Source organism: Spinacia oleracea, chromosome 6 (assembly GCF_020520425.1).
Source record: "Spinacia oleracea cultivar Varoflay chromosome 6, BTI_SOV_V1, whole genome shotgun sequence".
NCBI classification, from domain to species: Eukaryota; Viridiplantae; Streptophyta; class Magnoliopsida; order Caryophyllales; family Amaranthaceae; genus Spinacia; species Spinacia oleracea.
The window spans coordinates 142,030,152-142,048,700 of NC_079492.1; the positions used below are offsets into that span (position 1 = coordinate 142,030,152).

An 18,549-nucleotide genomic window follows, 5' to 3' on the forward strand; every position below is an offset into this window, starting at 1 on the left:
CATAAAACATATTACTCCGTAATAGATTGTAATTTCTATTCATACTAAAATATAGCGTTAGATAGTAAAAATAATTTGATGAGTCAGACCTTATGTAGCATCCTTATGGTACCAACAAAATAGTAGCACGTAGAACATTGTGATGCATTTGCAATTGTCGCAATTTGCGATCTTTATCATCACCTTATTAAAGATTGTGATTTATTGCAAGATTTACATCTATACTTAAATTCGATTACTGAAAACTCAATTACGGTGTAATTTTAGAACTCATGCATAGAGTAATAAATTCACGATAAAAAATAAAAATTAAAGAAAGAAAGAAGGAACAAGTAGTACATAACATGGCAGGAAATCCACGAGAAAAGCTTAGAAAGTGGAGTAAGTAATTAGACAATTAGTGTTCTTTGAATGTTATACTCAGCAATAGTAGTAAGGTAGTACACACAGATTAAATTAAAGGGGGTGTAAAGTTTTATCCCCACCAACTTAAAAGTAAAGTTAGGATGTTACGTTCAAATTATCCATCGTACGTCCATGATCTATCCCCCCTTTCATTTCAGTTCTTTCATTCTTTATTATTTTGGCCCATGCATGTACTTGTTGCCGTAAGCTTGAAATAGCTTGAGATTCAAGCCAAGTATATTTAGGAGAATCTAAATATACATATCTAAAGTTTAGGAGTTATCTAATACGAAGTATGATTAGTTTTCCCGTTTTATTTAGGAGTTATCTAATACGAAGTATGATTAGTTTTCCCGTTTTATTTAGGAGTTATCTAATAGACTTATATATAAGGAGATACCAAGTTGTGAGTTTAAAGTTTTGAGTGATTTTTCTTAAAGATAATAAGAGAGGTATTCTTATTAAACGTGTGTGTTCTTAATCTCGATATTTTATATTTGGTATCAGAGCCAAAGAAGAAGTCCGATCGTGAGGAATTGAGAATTGAAGAAGAAGAAATCGACCACAGTAAAACCCTAGGAGAAACGACCATGGACGATAAGGAAGAAAACGATGTGGGAATCAAAGCCAAAGAAGTCAGACCTTCATCCATTAAGTGTACAATGCTCAATAACACAAACTATACAGTTTGGTCTATCCGTATGAAGGTGGCACTCAAGGTCCACAAAGTATGGGAAACCATTGACCCGGGAACAAAGGATGATGGTATGTTTTTTTATTTCGAAGTTTCATATTAGGTGCATCATTTTCTTTTATGGTATGTTTTCACATGTTTTTTGTGCGTTATACACCAAACAACCATTTAACCCTTATATACCTGAGTTTTTTTTATATTATTATTATTATTTAAATAGTTACACCATTTGTTAGATTCATCTTGATATATATCTTAAAAACATTAACCTTTTATAATTTTTTTGAAAAAAAATATATATATATAATTAGAATAAAGCTAAAATTTTGTATTGGCAAACATAAACATCAAACAATGCAATAATGCATTATAAAAAAAAACAAAGCAAGTATTTTTATTTACTATTCTTACCTAAAATTCTCTGTCTGTTTTGTTTTAATCACGAGTCCGGATCCTCTAGAGTTTTAATAAAACTCTATAAGGTAGAGTTGTATCTAAACCATACATTCTAAAATCAATGGCTCATATTGATGAGAAAAAATAGGGGGGATTTAGGAAAGATAATAGATGAACCATTGATTTTTCATTCAATGGTTGAGATGTTCAAACTCTACCTTGTAGATTTATTTTAGAACTCTAGAGGATCCAAAACCTTTAATCACATGACATTTTTATTGGCAAATTTATCAAGAGGAAAAATTATTTTTTTACCACCTACTCCGTACAAAATAAATAAGTTTTTATTGCCTAAAAAAATTAAAATTTGTTTATACCACCTTAAAGATGGAAAAATAGATGAAAACTTGTTTTAATTAACTACCTTATAAGTACGTAGTAAGATACTGACCCTGTTTGGCAAATAGAGGTTAGGTGTTAGCTGTAGCGGATTGTATTAGCAGTTTTGACTAACTGTTGGTATTAGCTTGTTTTACTAGCTGATTATATTAACTGGTTATGTAAAAGTGTTTGGTAAATAGCTGATATATAATAGCTGTTTGATTGTGTAAAATTACCAATAAGGACATTAACTTATTTAATTATAGAGAATTAGTAATTGCTAAATACATGGATATGTATGGTTAGATTTTTATCGGAATAAATGTACTAACATGAAAATAATTAAACAACATTTATATAAAATTGAAAATTTGTTAATCCCCCTAACAACTTTTACGATAATAAATCATTAAATGTATTATTTGAAAAATAGGAATAACTAAGAGAAAAAAAAAGGGTTTGCACACTCTTCTAAGAAACTGAATTTTTTTTCATTATTATATTATACATCATCTATTTAAGAAATAAATGTCTAGTTAAATAATATAAAAATAAAAGGTAAACAAAGTAATAAATTTAAGTATTAAAGTGAATAAAGAAAAGGTAAGCACAGTGTTATAATTTTGTGCATATTTTTTTTCTTCTAAAGTTACTTATTTAATTTCTCTAAAGTCGCACTAAAAATATTTTGTCTAATATATCTGAACTTATTTGAATTTATCTTCACATTAATTTTTTGGCTGTAATAAGTCAAAATAGGTTGAGCATTATAAATCATTCATGATTCATCTAACAAGGTTGTTAAACTCAAATAAGATAAGTTTAACAAATATAAGGACTTATTAAGCGGTAATAGAAGGTTCATTGGACGATCAAGATGTTTAAAAGTTCGAGTCGATCTAAAATATTTTTGACATTTTGTATTGTTCTATCATTGTTTAACTTCATCGATCTTGTATGTTGTTGCAAGGGTTGTTACCTTCAATGTAATTATTTGATTAAGGTATTGCGAATCTGTTAATCCAATGATAAATGTATGTGCATGATTGATATGGGTGTAATTTTTGCAACTTGAGGACTAAACTGTCTTTTTATCTTACCTAATACAATCCTCTAATTGAAAAAGCTCATTGGAGCAACTTTTTTGAAATTAGAGGATTCATCTCAATCCTCTTACTTCCAAACACCTAGATTAGAGGATTGAATTGGTCAAACCTCTAAATTGGCCAAATCCTCTAATTTTTTGCCAATCCTCTAACAATCAAACACCACCACTAACTTTGGCTGGATTATGAACGTAAAATCAAAATGACAGGGTTGACTTTATTATATATTTCCACTTTTCATTTCAAAATGATATTTACACTTTCCGTTTCAAAATGATAATTACACTTACCGTTTTAATCCGTTTCAGAATGTCTTTTACACTTTTCTTTATTCTGGACATGAGAATTTTACTATCTTATCCTCTTACCCCACAACATTTACATATTACAACTTTTCACTCACTTTCTCTTACTTTATTATCTTTTTTCCTCTTACGCCCACTCAATTTTTTACCCATTTACCATACTTTATCCATATTTGATTATATTCACCAACTTTTTACACATTTTTTTTTTGTCTTAATATTTGTGCAAATAGTAATGGTGAAAATCATTTTAAAGGTACAACATTCTTTTATAAGGTAGTTTATAACAAAAAAGCATGATTTTATAAACAAATTTGTACGAATAAGTCACGTGTTCTTATCCTCAGTCCTGACCATTTATAGTATGTATTCCTCGTAACTAATTCGCTCCCACATAAATAAATAATACTCCCTCCGTCCCGGAATACTTGAAACCGTTTGACCGACACGGAGTTTAATTCATTATAATTGACTTCTTATTTAATTGAAAGGTAGTTAGTAGTGGGGTATTTTTTTTAATATAGATAGTGGGATGTGGTGGGGGTCATGAATTTTTTAATGTTTATTTGGGGTAGTAGGGTTGTTGGTGGGCCATCAGGTAACGTGAGAAATTAATAAAATATTATGTAAAGTTTCCATTTTTAGAAGCGTTTCAAGTAATCCGGGACGGCCTGATAAGGAAAACGTTTCAAGTATTCCGGGACGTAGAGAGTACTTCGTACGTACTACTACGTAAGTAATACTCTGGCAGAGGGATAATGTTATGTAGTTGGTATTTGATAGTTTCCATTAATTTGTTGATGTTAGGAAAGAAGGAATCAGAAGAGGAGTACTTTGAAACATGGGAGTATGATATGAAAATGCCGTTGCCCAATTACAAGTTCAATTTATTTGAGATAGTGAATGATTACTCTGAAAATAAATTCAAAAACAGTAAGGCGAAATACAAAGGTACTGATCGTGATGACAACCAGGCTTTGCACAAGGAACATGTATTCCTCCTACAAAACCTTCCAGACACCATCTACTTACGGACATACTCGAAACGGCTTGACTTGTATCAGGCAATGATCAAAGGTTTACCTGGTACTCCCTATGAAGATGGATTATTCGTGTTCGACTTCAAACTACCATTTGATTACCCAAAAAAACCACCAAAAGCGGTTCAAAATTCTAATCATGGGTACCTATTACGTCCATTATTGGACAAACGAGGGAGGTTACGTACTGAACTAATGCCACCCCTCTCTATAACTATTGATAATAACAATAATAATAATAATAATAATAATAATAATAATACTCCCTCTGTCCCGGAATACTTGACCTGTTTTCCTTATCGGGCCGTCCCTTAATACTTGACTTGTTTCTAAAAATGGAAATATTCTAACAATATTATATTATTTCTCACTCCACCTCCATTAACTCACCTACCCCCTACTCCATACAAAAAATAATTAAAAATTCAACCCCTACTCTCCCCCAACCCCACCTCTTAACCCACCTCCCACTAACTACATTAAAATAATACCCCACTATCAACTATGGAGTATTACCTATTAAATTAAATAAGTCAATTCAAGTCCCTTAAACTCTGTGCCGGTCAATCGCTTTTGCTTCAGCTATTGCTGTATATTCAAAAACGTTGTTATGAAAGACCAATTTCAATGTCATAACAATAAGCAAGTTAGCAGTATGTCACGTGCTGACTATTTTCAAGCCTTATGCACGCTGCCTACTAGCGTCACAGTCCCGTCGGATCACTAGTCAAGGCACTTCACCCCTTTAGCTATGCTAAGTGTGCTACGAAAATGGCTAAGTAAGGAAACTTTGTAAGCAAGAGAGTTTGGAAAGGTTTTTCTATTGCTTGAGAATCACTTGTGTTGGCTGATTTGCACAAATGAATGGGGAAGCCTATTTATAGGCACCCAAGTCCCTAGCCTAGAACATTCTACACTCTAGAATATTCTACACTACTCCTACAAAGAATGGCCTTCAATTCTCTAGAATGTTCCCACCTCCAAGGGAACCCTCTATACAAGGAGGTCTCTAGAATTATCTCCTCTAATCTGTACAGCAAGGTTCTAGACCTTTCCCATCTAGAACCATCATCATCCAAGCAAGCTACACACTTCCGGACCCATCTAGAAGTTTCCGGTGCACTCTCGTGCATAGCTGCTGCAAACCGGGCCCATCTGGGCCTCAAACCCAAATTCTGGCCCGACCATTGTCTTCATTGGGCCAAAATACGTGGGACCCCCAAGTTTCGTCCCATTTGGATATCGTTTGGTCCCCCAAACGACCCACTATCCGATGGACCACCACGTTGTCCGATGGTGTCCAACGACCTTGCCGCCACCCTTGGCGGTGCACCGCGTTGTCTTGCGATGCTTGTTGCCTTGCATGCCGCCACATGCGATGGTGTGGGAGGCCATCCGTGACAAGTAGCTATAAAGTGGGAAAAATGAGAACTGGCCTGCATATAAATAGTGAGTACAATCTAAGAGTTTTCCTGTATACTTACAAATCCATGGTAAGAATTCTACAGAACTCACCATCTAACTTTCAGAAACTGGTGCGTCATCATTTCAGATTAAGGGCAAGGGAGATATGCATTGCTTTTTGGTTTCGTATTGATATTGAATTCATAACCCGATTTCCAAAAGATTTCACAAGGAACAGATTCAACAAGCTGCAACAAGATCTTCCCAGGGCTCTAGCTATGAATGAATTCAATTATTTTCATTCAGCTTTTAGATGGGAAACTCGTTGTCCATTCGAGATTCAACAGATCGGCTTTTGTCACATATTGCCAAGCTGAATTTCTGAAACCTGCTACCGTTTATCCGAGTTCATTTTTGGAACACCTTTATAAAATACATAGTACTCCGTAGAACATAATTAAAAGAACAAAAAAGTACTACTCCTTCCGTTTTTTTGTTACGTTTGGACTTTTACACGTTTATATAATAAAGATTCTTTTTCTTTTTTATTAAAAAAATAAACCCAAGTAACTCAATCCACTAATAAATACAACAACCAATAAGATTGTTTATTTATCAAAATGAACTAATAATGGAAAAGCCCAAAGATTGTTAACTTAACATACTTGGGAAATTGTAAAGAAATTTAATGAGTTGAAAAAATGGACCAATTAAAATCAAAAGTTGGCACAAAAAATGATTGTATAATAAGTTTATAAAATGAAAGATTCTCCCATGTAACAAACATTGTGAAACACCCTAAAAAAAATACGTAACAAACAAAAAGAAACGGATGGAGTATTATACATCAATGTGAAACATGGTATTCATCGACAATTATCATGATTTTAATTATAGATAGCTACGACTCTTTTACTAACGACTTAACTTTATTATTTCGTATAGAAAAAAAGCACGCATCTAAATTTTATTTTATTTTTACTTTTTTGATATTTGCTAAATTTGTACTAATAAAACATACTTCTACTGTTCTTTTTTAAATGACACAATTCTTTAGGCACGTTTGCCAATGCACGATTTCAAACATTAATATCTTCAATTATAGATAAGAAAAAATTATAAAAACTTGATATTTAAAAAATATTTACTGAGACGAATCCAATAAAACCCCACACGACTATGTTTTTTCTTAAGTATAAACCACAAAATGAAGTCAAATGAGGTTGTGTGAATAGTGTCCAAAATTCAATTATGTCATACTCCCTCCGTCCCATAATATAGTGCCCGTTTGACCAAAATCACGGTTATTAAGGTAAAGGATAACATTGATAATAAAAACAATAATTATTTATACTTTCAAGATAAAGTACATGTTAGTTGGCTTTTATGGAGAGAGAAATTAGAGATTAAAGGTGTGTACATAATAAATAGACTTAAAAAAGAGAAAAATCAAGCACATGGGTTGAATAAAAGTCAAAAAATACAATTTTCAAAGTAAAAATTAATGGTTTAAAATAGAAATAGGCACATCATTTAGGGACAACATTGTAGGAAAACAGGCACTATATTATGAGACGGAGGGAGTACAAATAAGAACGGAGAAAATAGTTCCCAAATAATAATGTAAACCAACACTAGGGTCTTTAGAGACGATAACAACACTTACCATAAAATCCATATTCCTTTTCCATATAATTTTTTTATTAACCTTCCTTACACCAATGAGGTGTTTTAAATTTTACGGATTTTTCATGAAATACTCCTCAATTTTCACGAAATTCACCAAATGCCTCTCAACTTTCAGAAATTCACCAAATGCCCCTCACCTTTAATATAATACCCAAACTACCCTTACTAATGACACGCCGTTAGTCCGCCGTTAGCCTACTTTTCTAATTCACCAAATGCCCCTACAATGTAACTTATTTCACCAAATACCCCTATTTTAAAATATAATTCACCAAATGCCCAAATGTAAAAATTACATTTTTAAAGCCCAACGGCTAGTTTTTGGGCATGTGTATGTCGGCCGAAAAGAAGGAACAGTCCTTGTCGGCTGGTGTTATGGGGGAGGAAATTGATGAAGCAGGTTCTCCGTGCTAATTTATTGGTGGCGTTTCTGTGATTTCTCCGGCTAACAATTGTCCATTGGTTGGGGTTGGGGTTTGGTTGGGGTTGGGTTCTCTCTCTCCATTTTTTTAAAGACAAGTGAGAGTCTTTTTATTATTAGATGCGAATACAACATTAGTTTACACCATAACTGAGCTTAATCATAGTTTGGGGAAGTTGATGTCAAAAATCCGTAGCTCTAGCGACAACCACATGTCCATAATAGGACTAGACATCGAAAGACACTACTGTCAAGATGACACCAAACACCAACTTGCTGAAAAAGTTGCCATAGTGAAGCTGTTTTTCTTCGACAATTGCTTGATTATCCAGTTGTTGCGGATTAATAAACCTATTTGTTCACTGGCTTAGTTCTTCCAAAGACAAGAGCTTACCTTTGTTGCTGTTAAAATGAACAACTGTCTTAAAGCGTTGAACAGAGATTATGGGATTCAATGCAGGAATGCTTTTGATTTGCGTGAATTGGTTGTAACTGTTAAACAGGATAAAAAACAGACCAATGAAAAGTTCAAAATATTTGGATTGCAATATTTGACGAATCTATTTACACCGGGTAAAGAATTGCTTTTGTACGTGCTTAAAGGTCCTGCAGCACCTCTAGGAAGTTGGGGTGCTACTATGTTGTCTTTACAACAAATTGAAGCAGCTACTCGTGATGCTTACTTGTGTTGCCTTGTTGCGTATTTCTCTTGTTAATTACTCCATATTTGGGAACTAAACTGCTTCCTCATGAAATTGTAATCAATCTAGCATTTCTGCTGCTAATATTTTCAGATGTGTCAGAAATAAAGTGTACTAAAAATATCAGCAACAAATTAAGCATATTCAACACACAAAAAAACATCATTTATCAAACTAGATTAAGCATATTCACCATTCAAAAACATCATAATGATCATATTCACCATTCAAAAACATCATAATGATCATATTCACCATTCAAAAATAACTTCATATAGTGACAGATATACTGAAACAATATGTAGTATTGATAAAAAACATCATATTTAAGCATATTCGCCATTGTTGCTTGGATCACACTTGTAGTATACCCTTTGTGGAATGAGTGTTGTATCGGAGCTACGAATGACAAATTTCCTCCCACGATAACAGATTTTATTTGGGACTCTAACATATGTGGACTCATTATGTGTGGATGATGATTTTGAATGATAATTCATGACACAAAATGAGATGAAACTACAACAAAACAATTTGGTGACTAAATAAACACTCAGAACAGGGTTATTTATACTAAAACAATAAGCTACGGCTATTTTTCAATCCCAAAAAACTAGCCGTTGGGCTTTAAAAAGGTAATTTTTACATTTGGGCATTTGGTGAATTATATTTTAAAATAGGGGTATTTGGTGAAATAAGTTACATTGTAGGGGCATTTGGTGAATTAGAAAAGTAGGCTAACGGCAGACTAACGGCAGACTAACGGCGCGTCATTAGTAAGGGTAGTTTGGGTATTATATTAAAGGTGAGGGGCATTTGGTGAATTTCTGAAAGTTGAGGGACATTTGGTGAATTTCGTGAAAATTGAGGGTATTTCATGAAAAATCCGTAAATTTTATTACCAAAAAAAACATATCCCAATATTCCTTTTCCATATAAAAATTGCCCTTACTTTCCACGTAACGAAAACATGACAAACTTGAGCTGTCATACACATAAATTTCCATACCACGTTACAGTAGTACACGGTTTGAACATCCTATTAAAATCTAGAAACATCCAACGGGGTAAAACCGTCCAGCCACACACATAACACAAAGTTCTGGTCCTTGTCATATTTGACTTTTCCACGTTTTCTCTGCCTATAAATAATCCCCACAATCCCATTAACTTCATCATCTATTGCCATAAAACATAAACTAACAATCGTTCGATTTTGCTCAAGATCTTTGATAAATGGAGAACATGATGAACAGCCACCAATCAGAGAACGCCACGTACTGCGCAAACGGTTGCGGATTTTTCGGCACGGCGGCAACGAAGAACATGTGCTCAAAGTGTTACCGCGACCACCACCTCAAAGACGAACAATCCTCCACCATGAGAGCCGCCGTAAAGAAGTCGTTATCCTCCTCACAGTCCGATGAAGCGGTGGCTGTGAGGGAGGCGGTGGAAGAACAATCCGCTACCGTGCGAGCCGCAGTTGATAAATCGTTGTCCTCACCAGTCGTTGAGAAGAAGAAGTCCGTAGAACCGTCGGCGGTTGTGACGGCGGTGGAGGAGGTGGGGAGTTCGAGGAAGGCTGCGAATAGGTGTGGGAGCTGTAAGAAGAAGGTTGGATTGGTGGGGTTTAACTGTAAATGTGGGACAACTTTCTGTGGGTCCCATAGGTACCCCGAAGAACACAAGTGTACGTATGATTACAAGGTTGCCGGAAAAGAAGCCATTGCTAAAGCTAATCCTCTTGTTGTAGCTGAAAAGTTGCAGAGACTCTGATGTTTTTCAATTTTGAATTTAAGAATCTCTTCTTTTCTTTTCCTTGTTATAATTTAGATGGGGTGATTTACCCTTTTGATTACTTCCATGATTGATTGAGGTTTTTTTTAATGTCGGTTCGGTTACTATTCTTTTATTCTCATTGAAGTATTGAAAATTGGTTCAATTTTATTACCTTAAACTAGATTAGTTGAAAAACAATTATTTGATGCAAAACAATTCTACTTCAGTGACACAGTCCATATAAATTAATTAAATGTTCAAAAAAATGATAATTTTAACATTTGCTCGACAATCCCAATTAATAAGCCGAGACATCAAGAATTGAAATTAGTTTAGCAAATGCAAATTGGAGCCTATATGCATAATCTCTGAAGTGCACAAATAAGATTAAAAAAAGCCCCAATAACCAAATTGAAAAGAAATACATGAACTACGAATTTTTGCCGTACTGGAGTTGACATTAAGGCTCTGTTTGATAAGGCGTAAAACGTTTTTATTGTAAAATGATTTTTCATGGAAAATATTTTTCAAGGAAAATTCTAAATTAGTTTTCCTTTGTTCGGTATCTTAAAGGAAAATAGGAGAAGATGGTAAAGGTTGAGGGGAAGGAAGGAAAGGAGGTAAGGAGGAAATAAGGAAAAGTGGTTTCTCAACCTTTCAAATGGAAATGAGATTTCATTTTTGAGGGAGTCATGGAAAATTGTTTTCCATTCCTTACCCAACTAAACAACGTAAAATGATTGAAAAGGGGGAAATTATTTTCCATGAAAATGTTTTACGCCCTACCAAACAGAACATAAGAGAGAAAATGGCAAACATGCTCCATGTGTAATAGAGTCCTTAGCTACTCCAAATATACGAGGGCTGCCAAACAGTATATGCATTTATATGACACCAAAACCAAAGGTACTCCATCTCCATTGTCTTCTTGGCTCTTTTCCACAAATATATTCCTCTATCAACCAGGTTCCATACAGAGTACTACCCCTCTACCAGAGTATAATTATCCAAGTTCTAAAGACACAAAATTAGCTCCCGTGAGATGAGGATTAACATATAAAGTACTAAGGGCACGCTTGGATTGAGTGTAATGGATTATGGGGGTAATAAAGTCAAACCACCATAATAAAAGGACAATGATGGTGAATTGAGGTGGTTGCAAGGAGGGTGGTGTGGTGGTATTGTGATGAGAAGTTGTGGTAGTGGTGGTGTTGTGAGGAGAAGGGAGGAAGGGGAGAAGTAATTACCCCAAATGAGGGTAATAATCACCCTAGTGGGATGGTGGGTAACTATTCCCCCCATGATGAGGGTATTTGTTCCCCCTTCCCTTTTATTTTCTTCTTGCCAACACTAACTTGTTCCTTTTGCCACCACTTCATCCCCTCATCATCACCTTCAATTACCTTAGTTTGACTTTTATTACCCCTTTAATACATTACCTTCAATTCAAGCATGCCCTAATAGGGAAAATTTAAAGGGAGAAAACATAAAATTGAATTATGGGCAACATAAATCTTTTAGAAAGTTCTAGTATATGCAAAGCTCTTTGTTTAACAATTAACAAAGTGGTCTACACTATTTCTAAATCTAGATTATTATCAATTCATAGAAAATTACTTTAACATGTTAATCACTCCTTTAGAAGTCACATAACAGTTTAGAAGAAAAGATTAGTCTTTATAAATCAATCGTTATAGAAAATGGAATAATTTAGATTCCTAAATTTTAAAAATCACATTCCAGAAAACAAATTCCTCAAAACTTAAAACTAAAAAATTACAAAAGACATAGTTTTAACTAAAACTGAATTATTAGTATTGAGATGGAGATTTTCTAAATAATAAAAAACAAAATAGTTAGAAGGAGAGAAATTACTTATAAACTAGCACCGATACATCAATTCATTCAATTGTTCATCGATGGCATGAGATAATTGGGAAAAAAGCATTTTTTATAAAGAAAAAAATTGAGAAAAAACCTTCAACGCGACGATGAATCTGAAACTTTGGTCAGCACGCAGCCGTAATGACAACCTCGGGCTTAACCACCGCCGCCATAACTGCAACTTCTCTACGACAATGCAATTCTTAGTAGAGATTAATCTAGAAAAATGTAGATAGGTAATGACTAATGAGAAATTAAGTGATGATATATTTGAAATATCTTAGACACTTAATGTGAAAATGTGTAATATTAGACAAGCGTAGAAAAATCTAGAAACTAGGATACAACCACTATAAATATGTAGTATGTGCATAAACTGAGAGCTGGGCTAATCAAGAAAGCTCCTACAAGTGTTCTATAAAAGAGATACGTGAGTGATATATGGACTCTCGTAAATATAGTTGTACAATTCTTATCAACGTAGTCAATGATAAAAATGCAATTTTGTTATATTATTCAGGTCTATCAAAACTTCCGTGTGCGTCCTCAAATTTCTATCAATTCTCGACATTTTATCTGATGCGCCGCCATTAATCAATTTCAATTCACTATTTGAAAATAAATAAATAAAAGTAGCAGAGCATGAGCACACGATTCAATAAATCATAAACCCTAATTATTTCAGGATGATTAATCAAAATATATACTCCATAGAAGAAAATAAATTATATCAGAAGTGATTTTGAAATATAGATTTTTCATAGAAAAATAATCAAAATGAAATCTAGAGGAGAATAAGGAAGAGGGTATCCATTTAGAAGAGAATAAGCGCGCGAAGAGGGTACTCCATAAGTCCATAGTAGATTGCAGAAGGAGGATTGGTAAAATAAGGTGAAAATATTCGGATGGGAGGAATGAGAGCAGTCAAGGACTAACCAGTCAAATCACATGCGATATTTTCCAATATATAGAGTAATCAAATCATACGCGACAATTGTCTTTCATAAGGGCAATATGGTCTGTATGATGATAGAAATTTATAATGTGATCAATATATTTAAGCGGGAAAATTTTCATTGTGAAAGTGACACGTGTGCGGTTTGGGGTAGGATGATGTCAGCAGTATTTCTTTTAGTAATAGTTATAGATTTGCTCACCTAAATTGCTATACTTAATATGTGTATGCTGGTTATTTAAGCAAACTGGAGTTTTGTTTGTTGTAATTAGTGGGAATTGTGACAAAAGGTTAGAATCCAATCTACTTTACTTGTATTTGCTATACTAGTATATTAGTATAGCAATTTCCTTTGTCACATACGACTAAGTGGGAGCATGAAGGAAATAATGCCCTTGCTATACTACTATACTAAGGGCTAGAATCCAATCTACTTTAGTCGTATGTGACAAAGGAAATTGCTATACTAATTGATGAAAGGTTGTGAGTTGTGACAAAGGGTTAGAATTCAATCTACTTTACTTGTGTTGCTTATCTAATGCGTTTAGGAATTTTCTAGATTTCAGGTTTTAGATATAGTTACTGAGTTATTTTTAATCTAGTCTTCAATGGTATTTTATAGCTAATCCAAAATAAACCTCTCTATGACAGGCATGAATAAATAAATTTATATATTTCCATTCTAACCAATAGTTTATTGCTTGTATTTTGTTGTGTGCATTAATATTGTTGTTAGCTGCTATAAGGCACCATAAATTCCACAATTAAATAAATTATCGCCGTCTATCTCGCTTGTGCATGCTGTACGCACACAAGTGTCCCGACTCTCGATCGACCCTCATTCTTGTCATCAAAAGGCAATAGTGCCTTTTCAAAATCAAACGCTTGCTCGTACCCCTACAAGGCTTTGAGACACTCGTCCGCACAAGGTTTGCAGTCTTGCCGTCAAAAGGCAAAAAATCCGGTGTCAAAACATAGTTAAAGTATAATATAATATAAATCATTTTTCTTATGAGCTGAATAGTTAGCCTATTATTTAAGTTGATTATAATATAGTACAAATAATTGCACGAGCTGAATAATTAAGTTCGTAAATAGTGTAGTTAAAATATACAGATTTTTCATGAAATACCCCGAATTTTGGCGTAATTCACCAAATACCCCTCGAATTTCAGAAATTCATAAAAAAACCTATATTTCAATAATTAATGTACCAAATACCCCTATTTCAAAGCTTAATGCACCAAATATATTTAATGACTTCATCAAACCTAGAATCAAACAATTAACATCTAATTAACCTAGCTAATCCCTAATTAACACCCATAATTAACCCATCCATTAACAAACCTAATTAACCCACCCAAAAATCAAGATATCCAACAATAACAACACTATATCTCCTCTTCCTCCGATGTCTGCCACCAGCTGCCCTGTCGACTTGCGAGCCGCCACCAAGAAACAATAACAACACCATATCTCCTCCTCCCTCCTTCCCTAATTAATTAACCCCTTCCCTTCCTATATAACTTTCCCCTTCATCCCACAATTCCAAATTCCGAGCTTCCGACATAGATTACAAGAAATGGTCCCTCCAAAATCCAGATCAGATCCAACAAGAGTTCAAGATCAACATAAAACTAGACCAAAACTATAGAGGGATACAAATGGGGCAAATAATCAGCTCAATGTAAGTGACAACATAATACTTGCAAAAAATAACAAGAAAGGGAAATGAGGGAGCCAGTAAACATCAATGTCCTCTTCGCTGCTTTCACCATCTTCACTATCATCAATTCATCATCTTCCTTCTCCTCACCAAATTCTAATTTCAATTTCTAATTCGCCTTAAAATTTGATTGATTTTGCCCAAAAATTTGATTGTTTTTGCCGGGAAAATTGATTAGAGACGCCGAAAAACTTGAGAACTACTGAAAATCAGACGGTTGTTTGTGTTTATAATTAATGTGATGGTCGAGCTACTGATTTCCACCAACTGCCGGTTATTAATCCGAGAAACTTGGCGGAGCTGGAAGGAGGGACGACGATGTATCATAGTATGTTTGGTCAAAGAGGAAGCCGAAGGTGTGTGGGGAGACTTTTACGCCGGCAACGGAGGAGAGGAAGAGGAAGGCGAGGAGAAAGAAATGAGGGTGGCTGTCGGTGAAATCATATTTCAGTGGAGGAGGGAAAGGAAGAAGGAAGGCAGTGAGAGAAAAGAAAAAGTAATTAAGGAAAAATGGGTTAATGGGTGGGTTAAGTGGATTAATTAGGGTTGGTGACCTCACAGGGGTACTTCGTGTACTAAGTATTGAAATAAGGGTATTTTATGAATTTCTGAAAGTTGAGGGGCATTTGTTGAATTACGCCAAAACTTGCGGGTATTTCATGAAAAATCCTTAAAATATAATACAAATAATTGCACTTTTAGCAAATTAGTTAAGGGTCCGTTCAGTATAACTATCAGTTTCCATTTTTTTTTTGGTGTTGTAAATCATATGATTTAGATTGAATTATCAACTAAAAAATAGTCATACCTATTGTAAACATGTTAATTTTGAAATCTGATAACAAAAAATTGAAAACTACTTTTTTGTGGTTTTCATATTTTGATTTTAGTTTTATAAAAAACAGAAAACTGGAAATAAAAAACGATACTGAAGGAGTCCTAAGCTATTACATAAATTATTTACAACATACAAATAGTTCTTCTTATAGAGTAGTCAAAGTCACATAAGTAGTTGCACTTATGAACCAAATAGTCTAACGCTTGCTTCGAAAAAAAACCCGACGTCTTCATCCCTGCGTGATAGCAAGGCCAACCCATCACAAACTATCTTTTAAACATTTGTATTAAGCTTATAATACGTACTTTGTATAATCTCAGACGAAATAATATACGGAGTCATAAATTTAATAATATTATAGAGTATAATATATTAGGTGCATTATCTTATATTTAATTTCTCCTTGCATGTGAGGAGAAAACGTGTAAGGGATCATCATTCATCAATGAACATAGAAATAGCTTTGGGTACACCATGCACGACGCCTAATAGCTTTCAACAAAGTAAAGGTCTGTTGTAACAATAACAAAATAAATAAGATATTGTTGTTTTTTACATTTAAATACACTAGAAACATAAAAATAGGTAAGATTAATTAACAACCATCTGTAACAATCAATTTCAGTAAAAATTAATAACTTCGAATCTAATCTAATATATCTATATAAAGGAGGCATATTTGCTGAAATATTAGAGCGCCACCTAGGATTACTAATGGTTTCGGCCAATGAAAAATAAGATTTCTAAATTATTTTTGAATTAAAAAATTTGACTGCCACGTAGATAATTAATTAGGTGTCACATAGATATTTTAATTAATTAATTATTAATATATACAACTCCATCCAAAATCAAACACTTTAATAATTAAAAAAATCTAAAATAAAATTTATCCTAATCAAACATTAATCTAAAATAAATTCACTCCAAATCAAACACTAATACAATATTAAAGCGCCACGTAGGAAATATAATGGTTTTGGCCAATGAAAAATAAGATTTCGAAATTATTTTTGCATTAAAAAAGTCGAGTGTCAAGTAGATAAATAATTAGGTGCCACATATATATTTATCCTAATCAAACATTAATCTAAAATAAATTCACTCCAAATCAAACACCAATCCAATATTAAGCCACGTAGGAAATATAATGATTTTGGCCAATGAAAAATAAGATTTCGAAATTATTTTTGAATTAAAAAGGCCGAGTGTCAAGTAGATAAGTAATTAGGTGCCACATATATATTTTATTAATTAATTACTAATATTGTATATATTTAATTTGTCCAGTGTTAATTAAGCAATGATGCGTCTTTTTCGTATTTATGGTTCTTCCAAGATATGAAGATAAAAACACCGACAATTGAGTCATTAAGAATTACATATATGGTTCATATAATGAAATCACTTTTAACTATAATCCCAATTAGCCGGAAGACAAACTATATTTGGAATCCTGTAAGACTGGTATGAAATATTCAGTTTAATTTAGGAGTACGTGGAGTAATACAAATTTTTTTAAAGTATGTATTCATTATCATAAGAACATGAATCTTAATTAGTTACTTTTATGTAATTATAAAACTAATATTTTCTACTAAATTACATTTTTTTTGACGGACGGTTGTAACCAAGTACATAAAGTATCGCGCGCACTTTGCACCAATCTACCTACAAAGTAATAAATTTTACAAAAAGGAAAATTATAATGTAATTCGAAATTTTATCTTATTAAAGTAGTTAAATCATCAAAGAATTGGTGAATAATTAGTAAAAGATAATAAAATTAGATCAGGGGAATACTTAGAGTATAATAATTTAAAAATTTAAGAATATAAAAATTAGGTCAACAAACTACTCTATATTAAAGAGGATATTAATTAATAGTTCAATAAAGATAAAATTTACCATGTATAGGAAATTAACTAAATAGGTACTCAAACATGTAGAGTTTGAGATAAATAAAATAGATCAATAAATATGTAGAGTTTGAGATAAGAAAAAAGTATGAGTTTGTATAACAATAAACTATAACTTCAGGAATGATGACAATTTTGTATTAATTAATGGGAAAGAAATTGATAAACCAAAAGAAGTTGTCATATACGGAGTACTCCATAAAATATTTCTTATTCCCCCCAACAAAATGGAATAAACGGTTTCCATTACATTCATCAAGTACGGAGTACATGATAAATTTAAGGTGCTGCAATTATAAGTTATTTCAGTTTGCAATTACTTCCACTGTCCCATATTACTCTGTAGGTTTTACACTTTTCATTTTCATATGTTACAGATTAGTTTTTTACATTTCTATTTTAGAAAAGACCCTGCCATTATTTTAGTACCTCTCTTTTCACACTATCAAAAGCAAGAGTCCACACCTTCTCGCATTCAATTAAAATAATATACCACTATCTAATTTCTCTACTTTTCTAATAAATTAATAGAACTTTATGTCACACTAAGTGTAAAGACTAATTTGGAAGGGAAGGAGTATAAATTATTTATTTTCATGATATTCTGACCTTATCATATTTGTCACATTTACCATTGATCATAAACATGTACTATGTACGATACGCGCGTAATAGAATTTTAGAAACAATAAATTATCAATAATTAAATAATTTAAATAGATTGATTTTTTTTAAAAAATAGTATAAATAGACTTTTAGAGTAAGGTACGTAATAGATGGTCAAATAGATAACTTCATTTCCTATAAATGTATAATAAGAAAACTATTAAACATAAAATCGTGCATCGCATGTGCTTAAAACCTAGTATATTATATTTAAGAATTAAAAGGTTATTTTGACAA

The 18,549-nt window shown here is 32.9% G+C and overlaps 1 protein-coding gene across 1 annotated transcript; it reads left to right on the forward strand.

The window, feature by feature from the left end:
- The first annotated feature begins 9,709 nt into the window (after positions 1–9,709).
- LOC110784330 (zinc finger A20 and AN1 domain-containing stress-associated protein 4-like) lies at positions 9,710–10,454 on the forward strand. Its single transcript, XM_021988768.2, has one exon. The coding sequence runs from the start codon at positions 9,779–9,781 to the stop codon at positions 10,316–10,318; it is 540 nt and encodes a 179-aa protein (XP_021844460.2). The 5' UTR covers positions 9,710–9,778; the 3' UTR covers positions 10,319–10,454.
- Positions 10,455–18,549: the final 8,095 nt, after the last annotated feature.